The sequence below is a fragment of the Strix aluco genome, chromosome 1, assembly GCF_031877795.1.
Source record: "Strix aluco isolate bStrAlu1 chromosome 1, bStrAlu1.hap1, whole genome shotgun sequence".
Lineage (NCBI taxonomy): Eukaryota > Metazoa > Chordata > Aves > Strigiformes > Strigidae > Strix > Strix aluco.
The window spans coordinates 110,744,084-110,758,871 of NC_133931.1; the positions used below are offsets into that span (position 1 = coordinate 110,744,084).

At 47.6% G+C, this 14,788-nt stretch overlaps 1 protein-coding gene across 2 annotated transcripts; it reads right to left on the minus strand.

Annotated features, from left to right (window-relative positions):
• Positions 1-205: 205 nt before the first annotated feature.
• On the minus strand, positions 206-14,205 carry CRYGN (crystallin gamma N). Of its 2 annotated transcripts, none has more exons than XM_074848737.1 (4): positions 13,992-14,205; positions 7,996-8,244; positions 6,057-6,202; positions 206-411 (listed from the first exon to the last, which is right to left on the minus strand). In XM_074848737.1, the coding sequence occupies exons 1-4, from the start codon at positions 14,013-14,015 to the stop codon at positions 276-278; spliced, it is 555 nt and encodes a 184-aa protein (XP_074704838.1). In that variant the 5' UTR covers positions 14,016-14,205; the 3' UTR covers positions 206-275. The 2 variants fall into 2 exon arrangements, with proteins under 2 accessions (XP_074704838.1, XP_074704847.1); XM_074848746.1 differs by lacking the exon at positions 13,992-14,205 and adding an exon at positions 8,705-8,725.
• Positions 14,206-14,788: the final 583 nt, after the last annotated feature.

The following is a 14,788-nucleotide window of genomic DNA, read 5'->3' on the forward strand; positions in this document are numbered from 1 at the left end:
AATGAAAAAGCAAGTTCATAGCTTAGAAAGGTTGCAAATTTGTTCAGTTCTGGCCCATCACCCCCATGTCCTCCTTCTAAATGACTGCAGAATGAAAAAGCAAGTTGAAGCTTAGAAAGGTTGCAAGTTTGTTCCCTCTTGAACTCATGCAAGTGGTGGGAAAAAGTACTTAGAGCCAAAAGCTGGTGTTTAACAATTTATTCCACAGATCAGTGAGTAGGAAGGAAGGTGATGCCCAGTCTCAGCAGGCCATCACTGGTAGGATGAAAGCTCAGCTAGATGTAGTTGATGACTCTTCTGATGGACTGGACGCTCGCGCTGCGTGCCTGCCATGTGTTGAAGTTGCAGAACTCACCCCGCTCCACCACATACATACGGCCTCGGTAGTTGGGCTCCTCGTACAGCACCCACCTGAGCAGAAAGGGAGGGTTACTTGGGTCCCAACAGTGTGGTCATGTGAGGTGGCCTCATGCCCACGTTGAGCGGCTGCTTTTAGGGACTTTAGTACTGGAAACTCCTGGAGCCCGATGGTGCCTCTGCAGTCCCAGTCCCATCCTGCGCACAGAAATGCCCCTGTGGAGTTAACTGCTGGCGCTTTCCCCCATTTCCAGTGTAGCCTGGCAATTACCTGCAGCCACACTGGACCTTGACTTTAGAAAAAGTTGTTCTGGGTTACACCAGCCTGGGACCAGGGGCTCCCTGATTCACATTGCTGTAGAAATGGATCTCTCTGAGCAACCATGTGCAACAGAAACAATTTAATAGCATCTGATAGTGCTGAAGAAGGATATGAGTCCCCTCAGTGCCTGGATAAACCCATTTTGGACTATAAGGAGAAATGTGCAACACTTGAAGGATGTTTTACCTCTTTGAACTGACTCATTAGCCATGATGGGAACCATATTTAATAATTTCTCTCTTTGCTAATAATTCTTAATGTCCTCTCTTTGATGCTTTCCAACAGAGCAGGACTTGGCTCAGTTATCTTCACTTTATCTGTGCATTACCTCTACAACTTTCCCTTGGAATACAGTCAGATAGATACAACACTCAACAACTTTGGTGACTTTGGCATGTCTGACTTCTTCACCTATCTTGGCTATGTCTTTCTCCATTTGAAGTTCTTCAAGACAGGAGCAATTCTGATGGGCAAGAGGCACAAATTTTGCTGCTCTTCTCTCCCTTCACTGTGCCATGATCTTAATGTGGCCACAGGTGTCACCCCTTTCCTCTAAAGCTCACATGCTTTTTAACCAAGTTTTGCCATTGCTCTGATAGTTTTACAGTCAGGTTTCCACCTCATCATTGCTGAACTGCTCCTCTCTGCCTCATTCTCCTCTTCCCAACGTTTTTAAGGATTTTATAAGGATCTCTGCTGCTTGTCCCATCTATTGGCTCAGCAATGACAGCAGAGCACAAATGCAGTCCTCTAAATCATTTGGTTTCTGTGGTCTGTCTCTTGCCAGGAATTCAGGTGTGACATTGGGGTTGGGACCTACTGTACATGGGATTTCCAGGGAGAAACTCATTTAGGTACTGGATGGGTCAAAGACTGATGGGCCTCCAGGGTCAGACAACCGCTTGTGAACTCAGGTCAGTCTGACCCAGAGGAAAAAGCTGAAGACCTAGGAAAAAAGATGTTTAGAAAACCAGCCACCCACAGGCATTATTTAAGAAAAAACAAAAAATCAAAATGTTAGGGTATTTCATCAAGCCACCTTACAGATTCCTGGACATATTTGGATTTATTCTGTGTTTCTGAGAGGACACCAGGTGGGATTGTGGTGGGTCCCTTCTCCCACCTGCCTGTGCACTGATATGACCAACATGTTGAGCACACGCCTGCCTGGTGCCCCTCTCCACCCTTCTGCTCACGCTTGCGCAACCCTTTTCTGCAGCATCGCTGCAATGTTCTCAGCCAAGACATTTGGATCCCAAGCGTTTCCTATAAACAAAGAAGTTCATTCTCTGGCACTTTTTGTAGCCAGTTTATATCCAAACCAGAATTACAAAGTCATCTTCAGCCTTTTCCTTTGAAGCTGACCTTGCAGCGCATGGAGAAAGCTGCCCGCTGTTCATGTGAGTGTAATGGCAGGTTGCCCTGAAGCCATGTCCCCCCCCATTACATATCCTAATGTGCACTGTGGAGAGCATCAACTCTTCAGCTTAATTAAGAATAATTTATAAAATTATCCTCCCTCTCTAGATAAACCCCAGCCTTGTTCATAAGGCATGCATTGCTTGCTTCCTTTTCTATGCCATTCCTTCATCTTATATGCACCTCTCCATATTTTTGGATGATCATCGGCCTCTTTCTCCATCAGCTTATCATCCCTCCCTCAAGCACTCCTGAAAAGAGCTCCCAATCCTATTTCCTGCACCTTCCAATCACTCCCTCTTGCTGAGAATACCTAACACTATTGAAAACATTGCATGGTGGTAGTACAGGGATGTTCACAGGGCACTGCTGGCCCACCAGGACATGGTGGTTCTTCCAGCTCTGCTCTGCTCTAGGGCATCTTTCAACAACTGGTGGATCGTGGGAATTAGTGCAAGGGGTAGAGCAGTCTCTTATAGTCACTGTCTTTCCAAAGACCTCTGCATTTCTCTTCAGACACATGGTTGATGTGTCTGCACAGGCGCATGAAGGGAATGGGACAGGCCTTGGGGTAGATGGAAGCAGGCTGCATGACCTGGTGGGGTGATAAGAACCCGTCAGCTTGTCCTTCTGCTTAGGGGAAGGCTGCAAAAAAGAGGAATAAAAGAAACAGCAGAAAGATGGGAGTGAATTGTATTGGCAGTGCAAGGTGATGAGTGAAGGCTTGTATGGCTTACTTAGCTGGGCCTTTATTGCCTAAAATTTACGTTCTCTGGGACCATCAGTGAGAGAGGAAATCAAGTCAGTCAGGAGCCCAGAAAATGAAAAAAAAAGATGATCCTGTCCTCAAGCCCAGCATGGGAGAGCTGATCCAGGCACATAACACACAGCCCTCAAACATCTCGGTGCTGTGTTTCATTAGCACATAAACCCAGAGGACACAGGAATAAAACTTGCATGGAACCAGCGCAAGCCCTGTAAACCAAAACTGGCTGCTCATGCTGAAAAAACTAGCAGGGGAGCACTGCAGCTTCAGCCCGAACCAAGTGGGATGCTTTCAGTAGGGCTCGAGGTCACTTGTTCTCCATGTAGGATTTCAGCAGTGCCATGAGCAGCTATCGCCTCTGCTGAGAAATATGTAACATTTATTGAGCAGCAACGTTTGGGTACCTGTTCTGGTTGATATTTCTCAGCCTGACTGCAGAACATCTGCCAAACGCTCATAAATGCTTCAGCATAATAAATGGTTGGTCTGGTTCCTTCAAGTTATGTCACTGTAGCGTAGAAAAGCCCTTTTGGGGGTATTCTCTCCTGGACTGTAAAACAGATTCAGCTTTTTAAAGTTGCTATTTCTAAGCAATCCTCTGTGGAGTGGCTGAGGCACAAAGGAAGACAAGAAGCGCACGTCTTCATCTAAAACCAGATGATGCCATATGTGATACTGAAGCTGGCTCTGCCCATGGGACAGGCAAAGCCTCTTGCCGTGCAAACCGCAGCAGCTTCCCAGGAGGCGGTAACATCTCAAAACTGCTTTGAAATAGCGATCTCATTTCCAGCATGGTTTTAACAGCTTTATGATCACCCTTTCTGGCTGTGTGGGGTAGCAGTCGCCAGCCCCAAAAGGGGAGCAGGGAAGGTGCCGGACACCCTCAGCCCCACCACGCACCATGCCAAAGGCAAATGTTTCTCTCCATTCCTGTGTTTCCAGCTGATCCATCATCACTTCCCGCAGGCATGGCCACCCCCACAAGTGCAGGCAGCAGCGTTTTAACAGCATGTGACACCATCCACAGATTTTGAAGGGGAAGCAAATATTTCTGCATTCAACAGATGTTGCATTGTGGGAATTAAGGGGTAAAATCACAGAGCGAGACTTTGGTGGGCAGGGAGCTCAGAAATGTAAGCCAAAACATCTTGCGAACAATTTTTTTTATACCTGTTTTAGACCTGCTTTCAGCAGGCAGCAGGTAAAACAGACCCGCTTTCAGGCTGGGGATGTGCTGGAGACAGCCTGTGGCTGAAACTCCCCTCGTCTCTGGTGACCTCATCTCCTCCGCTCACCAGACAGTCAAGGATGGGTCCTGGGAGGGCTTTGCTAGGCTAAGCCCAGCACCAGCTACACTTGCAGCACCTCTGAGGTCACCTGGGCTTATATGGTCCACCCAAAGGAGAAAAGCGGTGCCGTAGGGTCCCTTTCTTCACTGTGGTCACAACTCTCTGCTGCGGTATCTCCTCCTTCCCTCCCTTCTCCTGCAGCCTTGGGCCAGCAGGTCCCTCTGCACTGTCCTGCCTTTTAATGGCCTTTACAGACCCTTCCACACGCTTGCAACAACTGTCTTTCCAGGGTCTGAATCCAATGCTACAAAACTCAGCAAATTTCCTCACCACACTCCTCTCAGTTTTTTTTTTTTTCTGTTTTTTTTATCGTTACTCGAATCCTTTGAGAAGTCATGCAATGTTAACATAAACAGTCTAGGCTCCCGTGCAAGGGAAAGCAAGCTTTATGCCCGTTATATATTTTGCAAGAGAGGGGGAAAATCAATCTGAAAAATTTAAGTGCTTGAAAGTTTCTGGGCAGCTTCCCAATTTCTCAAGCTCCAGGCTCTGGTACAGGACACATGTGGTAAATAATTGGCCCTAAAGTTCCTGCCAGAGTACTCAGAGGCTTGCTCTTGGCTTTATAGTGTTGGTACTCAAATGCCTTTTGCTTCAAATCCTCAGCACTAACAGAGTCCCTGGTGGGCTCCAGCCATTTCTTCCCACTGGGACCTGGGAGCTCTGCTCCTTAGTTTTAATGAACTGTCACTGCCTGATCATAAGCCTGTTTTTTTGGAAGAGGAGAGGTCTTGGTTGAATCAGAAAAGGTCCTGCAGGACACTAGCTGTCAGGATGTCACGAGTGTGGATGGCAACAACCTTTTTCCTAGTCTGGGAAAAAATTGCTGTTGGACAGAAAGGGTCTAACATCCCATGCTGGGTGCAGGTGAGATGTGCAATATCCAGTCCAGTACAGGTGGAGAAGAGCATTTCTGTGCTCCCTCCTCTGCCCTGTGCCCCTCTCCAGCCACCCTCTGCCTGGCTCTGGGAGGACTTTATGGCATTCCCCCGCTCCCTGCACACTTGCAGTGAAGATGCAATTGTCAGACAGAGGAAAGGGGAGACAGATAACAACCCGTCTCACACCAAGAGAAAAAAACCAACAGAAAAATGACTGATACTGTCAAGAAAACGCAAATTTCCATCCAACAGCAAGAAAAAGGCAAAGTTGCTGTCCTGCCGAAGCTTTCAGGAGCATCTGCAGGGGCAGGAGGATGGGGCTGAGTATCAGTAATGCTCCTGCAAAGCAGGTTCACGAGGCACCAAAGATGACCAAAAATCCTCCTGGGAATGGCTGTGCATCACCACTGTAGCTCCTCCTGTCTTTCAGCGGCAGGATTTAATTTTAAGGTGAGACACTGCTGCCTCATTTTTGCTGTCCCAGGAGGAGGTTTCTGGTGTTTCAGGAAGCCTCCACTTGCAAAGCAAAAGCCCTGATGTACATCACCCAGAGCCATCCATCTGCCCTCCCCAAAAGCCTCTGCATGGATGAGGTGTTTGGAAACATGCACATAAATGTTTAAAAAGAGAAAGAAAGAAAAAATAATCTGGTTTTAGGCTTCTTGTTTCATAAAACTTTAAAAAGTGTCTCAGAGATCTTGTAGCTTATGCCTAGCTGCCACCCTCCAAAAACTGTGCCCCTTTGAAGCAGCTCTCAATGGGCAGGCACTAAAATTCACCTTTAAACTGTAGGCTTAACTCACATTTTTAGGCTTTCTCCAAGTCCCCCCAGCATCAACAAGCTTTTCCATGACGGGGGGGAGTCTCCATAGCTGCCTCCATCCCCTGCGGCGCTGGGTACAGAGGGCGCGGGGAAGGGAGCACCGCAGCGGCTGCGTGCCGGGACACATGCGGTTACTTACGCGCCGTCGCCATACACTTTGAGGGCGTTGATGCAGGTCTTTTCCCAGCCTTGCCCCTGCAGAAAGGAGCAATCTTCTGTCAGCTCCATGCTGGGACCACTAAAGTGGTTCCCCTCAAATATTTTGATCCTGTAATGCTCGCCGTGCTGGGGACAAAGGGATTAGAGTCAACAAAACAAAAAAAAAGCAGCAAAATATTTCCCTGGCTTTTATAAGACAAAGAAGACGACAGAAGGGTGCTTCGGAAGGGAAATGTGAAAAGCAGTCCAACACCACCAGTGTCAGCATGCAGTGAGCACACACAAACTCATGTCACCTTCCAGCACACTGTGCCAACCAGAAGAGCAGCCAGAAAACCCTTGTCTCTGCACCCAGCTGCACCTTCCTCCAGCTGCTGTCCACATGCAAACACATTGCTTGTGGGATGTGTTGTGCTCAGGCACGTGTAGCCCCTCGCCTATCTGCAGATCCCCCACACCGGCCCACAAACCCTCTGTCCCAAATACAGCATCAGCTACAGCCCCGGCTCTCCATGCATTCACACAGCAAAAAAAGATACATATCTGGAGTATACAAAGATGTTAGATTATTCCCCTAATCTAATTTATATTGCCTCCAGTTCCACACGTAGCTGCTGTTTCTGATGGGAGATGTTGTGCCTTTCTTTAAGGAAAATTTAAAAAAAAAGGAAAAAAAGGAAACTTTCCCAGCATCATCATTGCTGCATGAGCCCTTGAGGGTGACACAACATAAATTCCTCTGGGGACATTTCTGCAGCCTGTGGCATACATATGTGGGACAGAACAAGCTGAAAGGATATTTTAAAACCAAATTCAAAGAATACCTAAAGGCATTTTTCAAATAAACATCAATGCACAAGAAGACCAGGCTGCGATGCTGAACCACACAGCAGGCAGCCGCCAGCATCAGCCGAGCGGATACCGTGCCTGAGCAAACATTCCTCCAGGAATCTGCGCTGCAGAAATGCTTCGAAGCACTTGCTGGCATCTCACAGGGAAAATCGTGGGCCAGGGAAGGAGGAGCACGTCCTTGTGCTGGCTGGGCTCCAGAGCCTGGGGCAGAGCATCCCTTCATGTACAGACCACGGAGGTGGTTTGGGAAGGACATTAAGGACGTGAAACAAACCCATTGCTGTGCCAAAAAGCAGCTTTGGGGCCAGAGAGAAACCCCACCAGCTCCAAGTGGGTTCATCATTGCCCCAGGGGTCATGAGAGATAGGAGAGTTGAACGGAAAGACCTAACCCAGATTCATTTTTCTTTGCTACTTTTTAATCTTCCTAATTAAGCCTTCCTCTGGGCACTGATTTTAAAAGCTTCGCAAGGGAAGGGCTAGCTAGTATGGGGAAAAAAAATGGGTTTAGTTTAGGATTACTGGGGGGTTTTTGCAAGAGCAGAGAATTCAGCTAAAATTTGCTAGGAGCAGCCCAGCTGCCCCATAGGTCCGGTTCAGAAAGCCCTGGGGCTGCCCACTCCCCCTCTGGGTGCATGGGGAGACCAGGCTGTCACCACTCAAACTTGCCTTGGGCAATGAACTTCCTTCTTAATTCCCTCCTGAGTATTTCATAGCAACTCACATTAAAAAGGAAAAGCACCTGATGCCGGCAGGACCTTGCCAGCTCATCTGAAAAACCACGGGAAAATCTCATCCCGTTAAAGCCACCGTGGGAGGAAGACGCATCGCTTTCCTCTCATCCGGAAGGCACGAGAAACCGCGACCTGGCTTTGTGGCTTGTGCAGACCGCTCCAAGGGGGGACAAACCTTCCCTAGGAGACTATTTCCTTCTCAACAGGATGTATGATTTCTAAAGAAAATTTTTATTACACTTTTTACAGGGCTCATGAATAATAAAGCTCAATGACAGCTCCATCCCACCGATGCTCTGGCCAGGAGAGCGAAGCGCCAGCAGCATCCACTCACCATCCCAACGGGCCGGCAGGAGCCCAGGTGGTCACCGCGGCCGTTCCAGCGATAGAAATCGGGGTACTCGCCATGCTCCAGGATGTACTGCTGCCCTCGGAAGTCAGGGTGATCGAAGCAGACCCAAGCCCCACTCTGGACACAGATGGAGTTGACCCGGTTGAGGAAACCTCGGTCCTGGAAGCTGACGCAGCTGCCACAGACCTCCAGCTTTCTGCCTGTGAAGCTTTTGCCTTCATAGAAAGTGATCTGGGGGGAGGGAGGAGAACGGGCTCCCGGTGAGAAGCAGGAGCACGGCTAGACCCTCATTTTGAGCAGAAGGGAATCTCTTGCAGATGCATCATTTTAGGGTGGTTTGGGGTTTTTCTAGATGTTTTTCAGCAAGAGGAGCACGGCATCACTGGCATTTTTTCCTAAGAATCGTATTTGTTTTTCTGGGAATGCAGAGCATCCCGCATTTACGACAATTCTCGCCGCCTCATGCTCACTTACGCATACTTCCAGTAGGAATGTTTAAACAGGAAACTCGGCTCCTGAAACGCAGCTCCTTCTGCCGCACCCTCCCCGTCCCTGCTACCAAATTTGCTCCCGGTATCATCACTCATGTTGCATCCTCTGGGATATATATCCTAACCTGCTCCTTCAACCCAGAGGATGCTCGGGCTCTCCAGCCCCAGGCTGAAAGGGAAGCAGTTGTGTCATTACTTACTTTTCCTGAGTATTGAGACATTTTCTGCTGGCTGCTATCCAAGACCAAAAGCGGGAGCCAAACCAAAACCGCGATGGACAGAAACGTTGGACGCCCCGCTATATAGCAGCCGACGGAGGGGGGAGATGGGGCTGGTGTCGCAGGGGCTTTTTAACAAAGCAGCGGGAACCGGGGGCTTTACGCTTTCCTGCTTCGTAGGCAGAACCGCCGATAACGGGGCCTGCTGAGTCCAGGGTTTTGATTTTGGGCAGACGATCTGACAAAAGATTTGCTTGGCAGGGCTTTGGTCGATTAGCGGTGCACACTGACTGCTCCTTTTTGAAGGACTTCTTTTTTTTCCCTTTTTCCCCCCCTTTTTTTTCCCTTCCCCCTTTTTCCTTTTTTTCACCTTTTTCCCTCTTTTCTTCTCCCTTTTTTCTGTTTTTTCCTCTTTCTTTTTTCTCCCTTTTTTCTCTTTTTTTCCTCTTTCCTTTTTTTTTTTCCTCCCTTTTTTCTCTTTTTTTATATCCTCTTATTTTAGAACAGACAAGAAGTAAATAAGGAAACAGAAGCATCTCTAAGATGGCACATAGTTTCTCTGTATTGGGTTCACTTCTTTTTACTGTTTTTTCCCAGCTTCTCACCTATCACAGTGTGGCAGCCAAAAGTGAGCGTCCTTGGAAGACTCCTCACCAATAATACGTTGCACTCCATCCATCAAAGCAATGGTTTCTCATTCAACCTTTGAACCTCTTTAAATGACTTCTCCAAAAGCCAAGGATCTAATCCCCTTCAAAGAGCAAAGGTTGAAATCACAAACCTACTGTCATTATTCACAAGTGTCATTTTTATGAATGTTTTGATCTTTCAGCACTAAAGCAACAAGACACAGATATAAGTCAGGATTAGAAGGATTTTTAAGCCATACCATTGACCATAAAGTAGTATTTCCCATATAGCTGCAATTACAACTTTAGAGCTTGGCATCTCAAACGCCAGCACAAGAAAAAGCTGCTTCATATTCCCTTCCTCTGTGTTATAAGAGCATCCAGAGACTTTAACTGTCTTATCCTCAGGACAAGGCGAAAGCCTCAGACCATAAACCTTGTTAGTTTATATTAACGAGCCAGGCTAGGAAGAGGCAAAGGCAAATGCATGGGGGTGGCCCATGGACCAGCATGCAGCAACATACCAGGGCACCCCATGCTAAAAGATTTGTCTTTTATGCTACGTAATAGCTCTGGAATAGACTTCACACCCAGTTCCGACTCATCAAATCCTTCTCTTTGTCACCCATGGGGCCCCCGTCACATCCCCCCGGCCACCGCCGCCGCTCCACTCCCCAGACCGTCAGGCACACACTTCAATCTGAACCCTGAAAACTCATTTTTTGGCAGGTCGCTGCCGTCCGCACGCATGCCAGCAGCTTTGCTTGGCAACCCCACTCTGCTGCCTTGGTTCACCACTTCGTTTCAAGACTGTTTGGAGTCTTGACAGAAGACAGTTAAAGACTGTTTGGGAAGAAAGGATGTCATTATTAAAGCTTAAATGTATGCCACCCTTTCAATTAAGATGTAAAAGTTAATAACCGCATGTGCGTGCACACATAGGCTGAGCTGGAAGACGTTGCTTTGACCGGGATGCACTGGAGGAAGAAGGAGGGAGGTGGCACCTTGCGTTTGGAGAAGAAATGTATCCTTCAGCTGATGCAGGTATACCTGCCCCAGCATCACAGAAACACTATTTATATTTACATGTCCTGATGGGAGGCAGGAAATAATGAAGAAAAGCCTCATCTAATTAAAAAAAACCCTACCCAAACCCTCATTGAAATGCTGATGTTATTTTCTAGGTGCTAAATTAGTCACCAGATGGTGTGAGAAAAGTAACAGCACATGGAAAGTCCCACTTGGAAGAGTGGCAGCCAGGGCAGGGGGCATTAGCGGCATCCCCAAAACCAGCCCCTCCCCGTGGCCTTGCACTTAGTGCCCTGGGAGCAAGGAGGAGATGTGTCCCTCTTCTGAGTCATGGCTGGGAGCATCAGGGTGATGAGGTGGCACTGTCATTGTTGTTGGGACCCAACTCCCATTCACTAGGGTTGTAATGGCCCACACGCTCTTTGCGTTGGCCATGAGCAGTTTGGTGCCTGGAGAGGAAGACCCACATCATCCATGACAAACTGGCCCTAAACTACCCAGTAAAGCAAGTATTACCGCAGGAGGAGTATTTTATGGAACCACAAATGCCTGCTTTCCTCCGGCTGTCTCATAATGGGATTTTCCTGTTTGTCCTAAGGTGCAAGCTTTAATTAAATTTGCAGGAATATGACGTATTTGAGACTTGTGTCCGGCTGTTAGATTTGTTAGAAGCTGTCCAACAGGTTCAAAAGCTATTTTAGGAGAGATGGAAAGAGGGTATGACAAACTTATTGTCATTTCTTTGAGAAACCACGTTAAAGGTATGAAACAAGGACCCATCTCTAGAGAAAAGGAAAACTACAAGAAAAAAAGAATATTGAAGAATGGCAAATTGTAATTCCTGGACAAACCCCCTTAATTCCTTGAAAAGGATGGAAAGGCTGCCAATGGAAGAGAGAAAAGAGCAGCCTGAGGATCCTGTGGCCACCAGCAGCCTTTCAGGCACATGGTGCTAGGGCAGATTTCGCCTCCTGCTTGTGCCCGGGTGGAGGATCACATCCAACCATGGTGTCCCACACTAACAGGATTGCAGGCAGCCTTCCTCCATTGTGGCTCTTTAAAGGATGAAGCATTAGAAACATGAACTTACATGTTTGAGAGCTTGGTTTTAACAGACAAAACCCAAAAGTCTGAGATTTTTTTTTTGCATGTCTTGGTTTAGAGGGAGTGAGAAACTGGGCTTGATGTCCACAGGGCAGCTCCAGGTTGTACTATCCCTGACTGCCTTTGCTGCCATGAGGCTGAGGAACGAGGCAGTCAGAGGTGATTTGCTCAGAGTTCAGGCCAGAACCAGGGGGGTGAGAAAACCGAACACCTCAGCCACACAAGATGGCCAAGGTTAATTTCAAGTCCATTGTAACCCTACAGTTATGTCCCCAACAAAACTGGGGCAGGAAGGACTTGATGCCACGGGACATTTTTGGTGCAAACACCAGTCACAGAGACAGACCCAGCCATGCTAGAAACCAGAACTCAACCATCCAGGACAAAAACACCCTGTCTGGATAAATGTGGTGGCTTCTGGCCACTACTCCACTCTCCTCCTGACATCCCACCTACACAGAGGATCCAGGCACAGCTCTTGTCCACTTACAAAGTGATTTCCATTACATGCTATGGGGTTGCGAGGAGGTTATGTCAGAATAAAGAAGCTCGGGCTGGGTGGTCTTCAAAATGCAGCCATGAGATGCCACCACCTTTTTCCATGGGGTTTTCCATGTAGGATTTATGAGGGTGATTTTTTCGTGCAGCTCAGCAGACGCTGACTATTGCATGTGTCTGGCCCAGCAATATGCCTTGCAATAATCTCCAGTTAGGTAGTGATGGCAGAAGGATGCTACCCAACAACCTGAGTTACAGTAGGAAGATGCCAAACTTGCTCCTTCTCTGACAAAGAGATTTCAAGAGACCAGGGCGTGACTCCTGGAGGTGAGTCTTTGGGAGTGATCCTCCTAATGCCAACAGGAATATTTCTTAGCAGAGGCTGAGCAGGATTAGCATTCTGCTCAGAGGTACCTACCACGGCCAGTACAACCCCACACAAACAATAATTAAGTGAGCAACAGCCAAGGAGTTGCACCGCATCCTCTGAAAGGGCCACGCTTCAGCTTCTGGAGGAGCTTTTTGTTTTCGCAAAGCAGCGTAAGGCCCAGCACAGGAAACATCCCTATCTCAGGCTTTCAAAACACTCTCTTGCTTTAAAAAGCTCACAGATTTCTTCACATACCTCAGTATGAGACACTTTTAGCTCATTAGATGTGGAACCATCATGGGTCTAGCTCCTCTCCAGGGAAAATTTTTTGGCTCGCTGTCAAACAGGATGAGCACATCTTGTGGGCCACTTCAGAGCAACAACAGACCTCAGAGTGAGAAACCATCCTTATGACTCAAGGAAGAGTTTCTATATTAAATCCATGCTGCTTAAGACCTAGCCCACCTCACGTCAGTTGCCAAAGCACTAATTTCTGCTGGTGATTAAGCCATTCCCAGTGTCTGGGAACATGTTGCCTCCCAGAGCTTCAGGGGAGGCTGGTTACAGTAACTGCAGAACATCTCTGCAAACCATTCAAGCAGAGAAAGGATCTTCCAACCCACACCCTCACTGTCAGTAGACATTACCTGGTTCTGGAAATGGGAATCAGCTGCCAGGAGATGGTTTTGGGTTTAACGCATTGTCTTCATCATGGATGCACCAAGACACAGACTCTGCAATATCTCTACCAAGGGTTGCCATCCCACACCCTGACCCACCACCCATCCCATGCCATGCAACATCTCGCGTTGCCCCATGTGGAGTACAGACTTCTAAAAAAAACCTCTCCTTATGCCTGAGCAAACCCTCTCACAGAATGACGGTTCAAATCTGGCCAGGTTCCTGCTAGGAAAAATAGCTCCTCGCCTTGGAGTTGGGACCTGCTGGTCAGGTTTAGCCAAATATTTATTAGCAGCATTACAGAGATGGACATTGAAAAAAAACCTGCAAAAGCTCATTTTCAGTAATATTCTGTCAAGGGATCAGCATTAGTGCAGCTCATCACACATCTGAGTAAGCATCTGACTGAGATGGGATTTGGATTTCATTTTGGAAAACATCAGAAAGCCTGGGGTTTTGGGTGAAGTCTTTTCAGTTTTCATCTTGTTTCAAAAAGGAAAGGTTCCGGTACAGAAACAGGATGCCTAAGAAAAAGCTGGATGCTGAGGACACCCATCACCCAGACCTAGTTTAGCCACATTTCGACTGTGCCCATAACGAGATGAAGGCATCTGTGCAAAGGTTCTCACTCCCCCTCCCCAGCTGTCAAAGGGGAGTCATTTTGACCTTATTAGATGAAGTTGTGAAGATTAGTCAGTATTAGTGAAATATTCTGAAGATAAGCAGTACTCACTGCGTAAGGACTAATTAGAACCTGTTGATTTCTCCTTCTCGATGAGCTACAGCACAACAGTGCTAATGAGCAGGAGAAGCCCAGCAAGCATTGACACCACCTGCACCACTCTCATACCACACAGCAGCCTGTGACATCTGCACAGAGCAGCAGCACAATTTTAGCAGCAAAGGTGTTAAGATTGCACATTTCTTTTAAAGAAGGTGAAAACACAAAAATACGCACCGTGACATCGGCTACACTTCTCATTTCAGGCTGCTGCCCATCTTGCACTTCAAAGGAAACTGCTGCAAGCTGGGGTAGACCCAGCTGGATGTTTTACGCTCACCTGTGCCAGAAACAAGGGCAACTGCAAAGGTTGCCCTTAATCACTTTGAGAGTGCAAGTTCGGACATAGAAATGTCTCTGTTCAAAGAAACTAGAAAACAGAAAGCCTGAAGCTTTCACCATTGCCTCCAACGCTGCAGGAACTTCCTCAGCAAAGTCCAATTTCACCTGAGGCTCTTCTGCCCTTGGTTGAGTAAAGACGTAAGGCTGCCTGGTCTACAGTACAGCTACTGCAGACACAAGGGAGCAGTAAAAACACTTTTCCAGCTCTTTTCTTCTCCAGTGTGCATTCACCAACCCTTTACAGAAGCTGGGAAGACGCATTAGGCAGAAGACTCCGCAGACCCAAAGCAGACTGCCTCCAAGCCTTCCCTGTTGTGGAGTTAATCAGGCAGGGATAAACTCTGCTATGTATAGAAACAGAAAATGAAGGACCACGTATCCCCTTTCTGCCTGCAGTCCATTCTCCACTCGTTGAGCTGCACCAGCCCCACCGCTTTCCTCATCCTCAGCATTTCCACACAGGACAGATTAGGAGATGCGCAGCTCATGCTCTTGGGCTCAGGATGCCGAGAGGTTTCTCAGTATTCATGCAGCAAAGCAAGGAGTTGGAGAGAAGCACAAGCAGGGCAGGCGTCATTTCCAGAACAGCACATTTTAAATCCACTCAAGTCAATGGGAATTTAACTTGACTT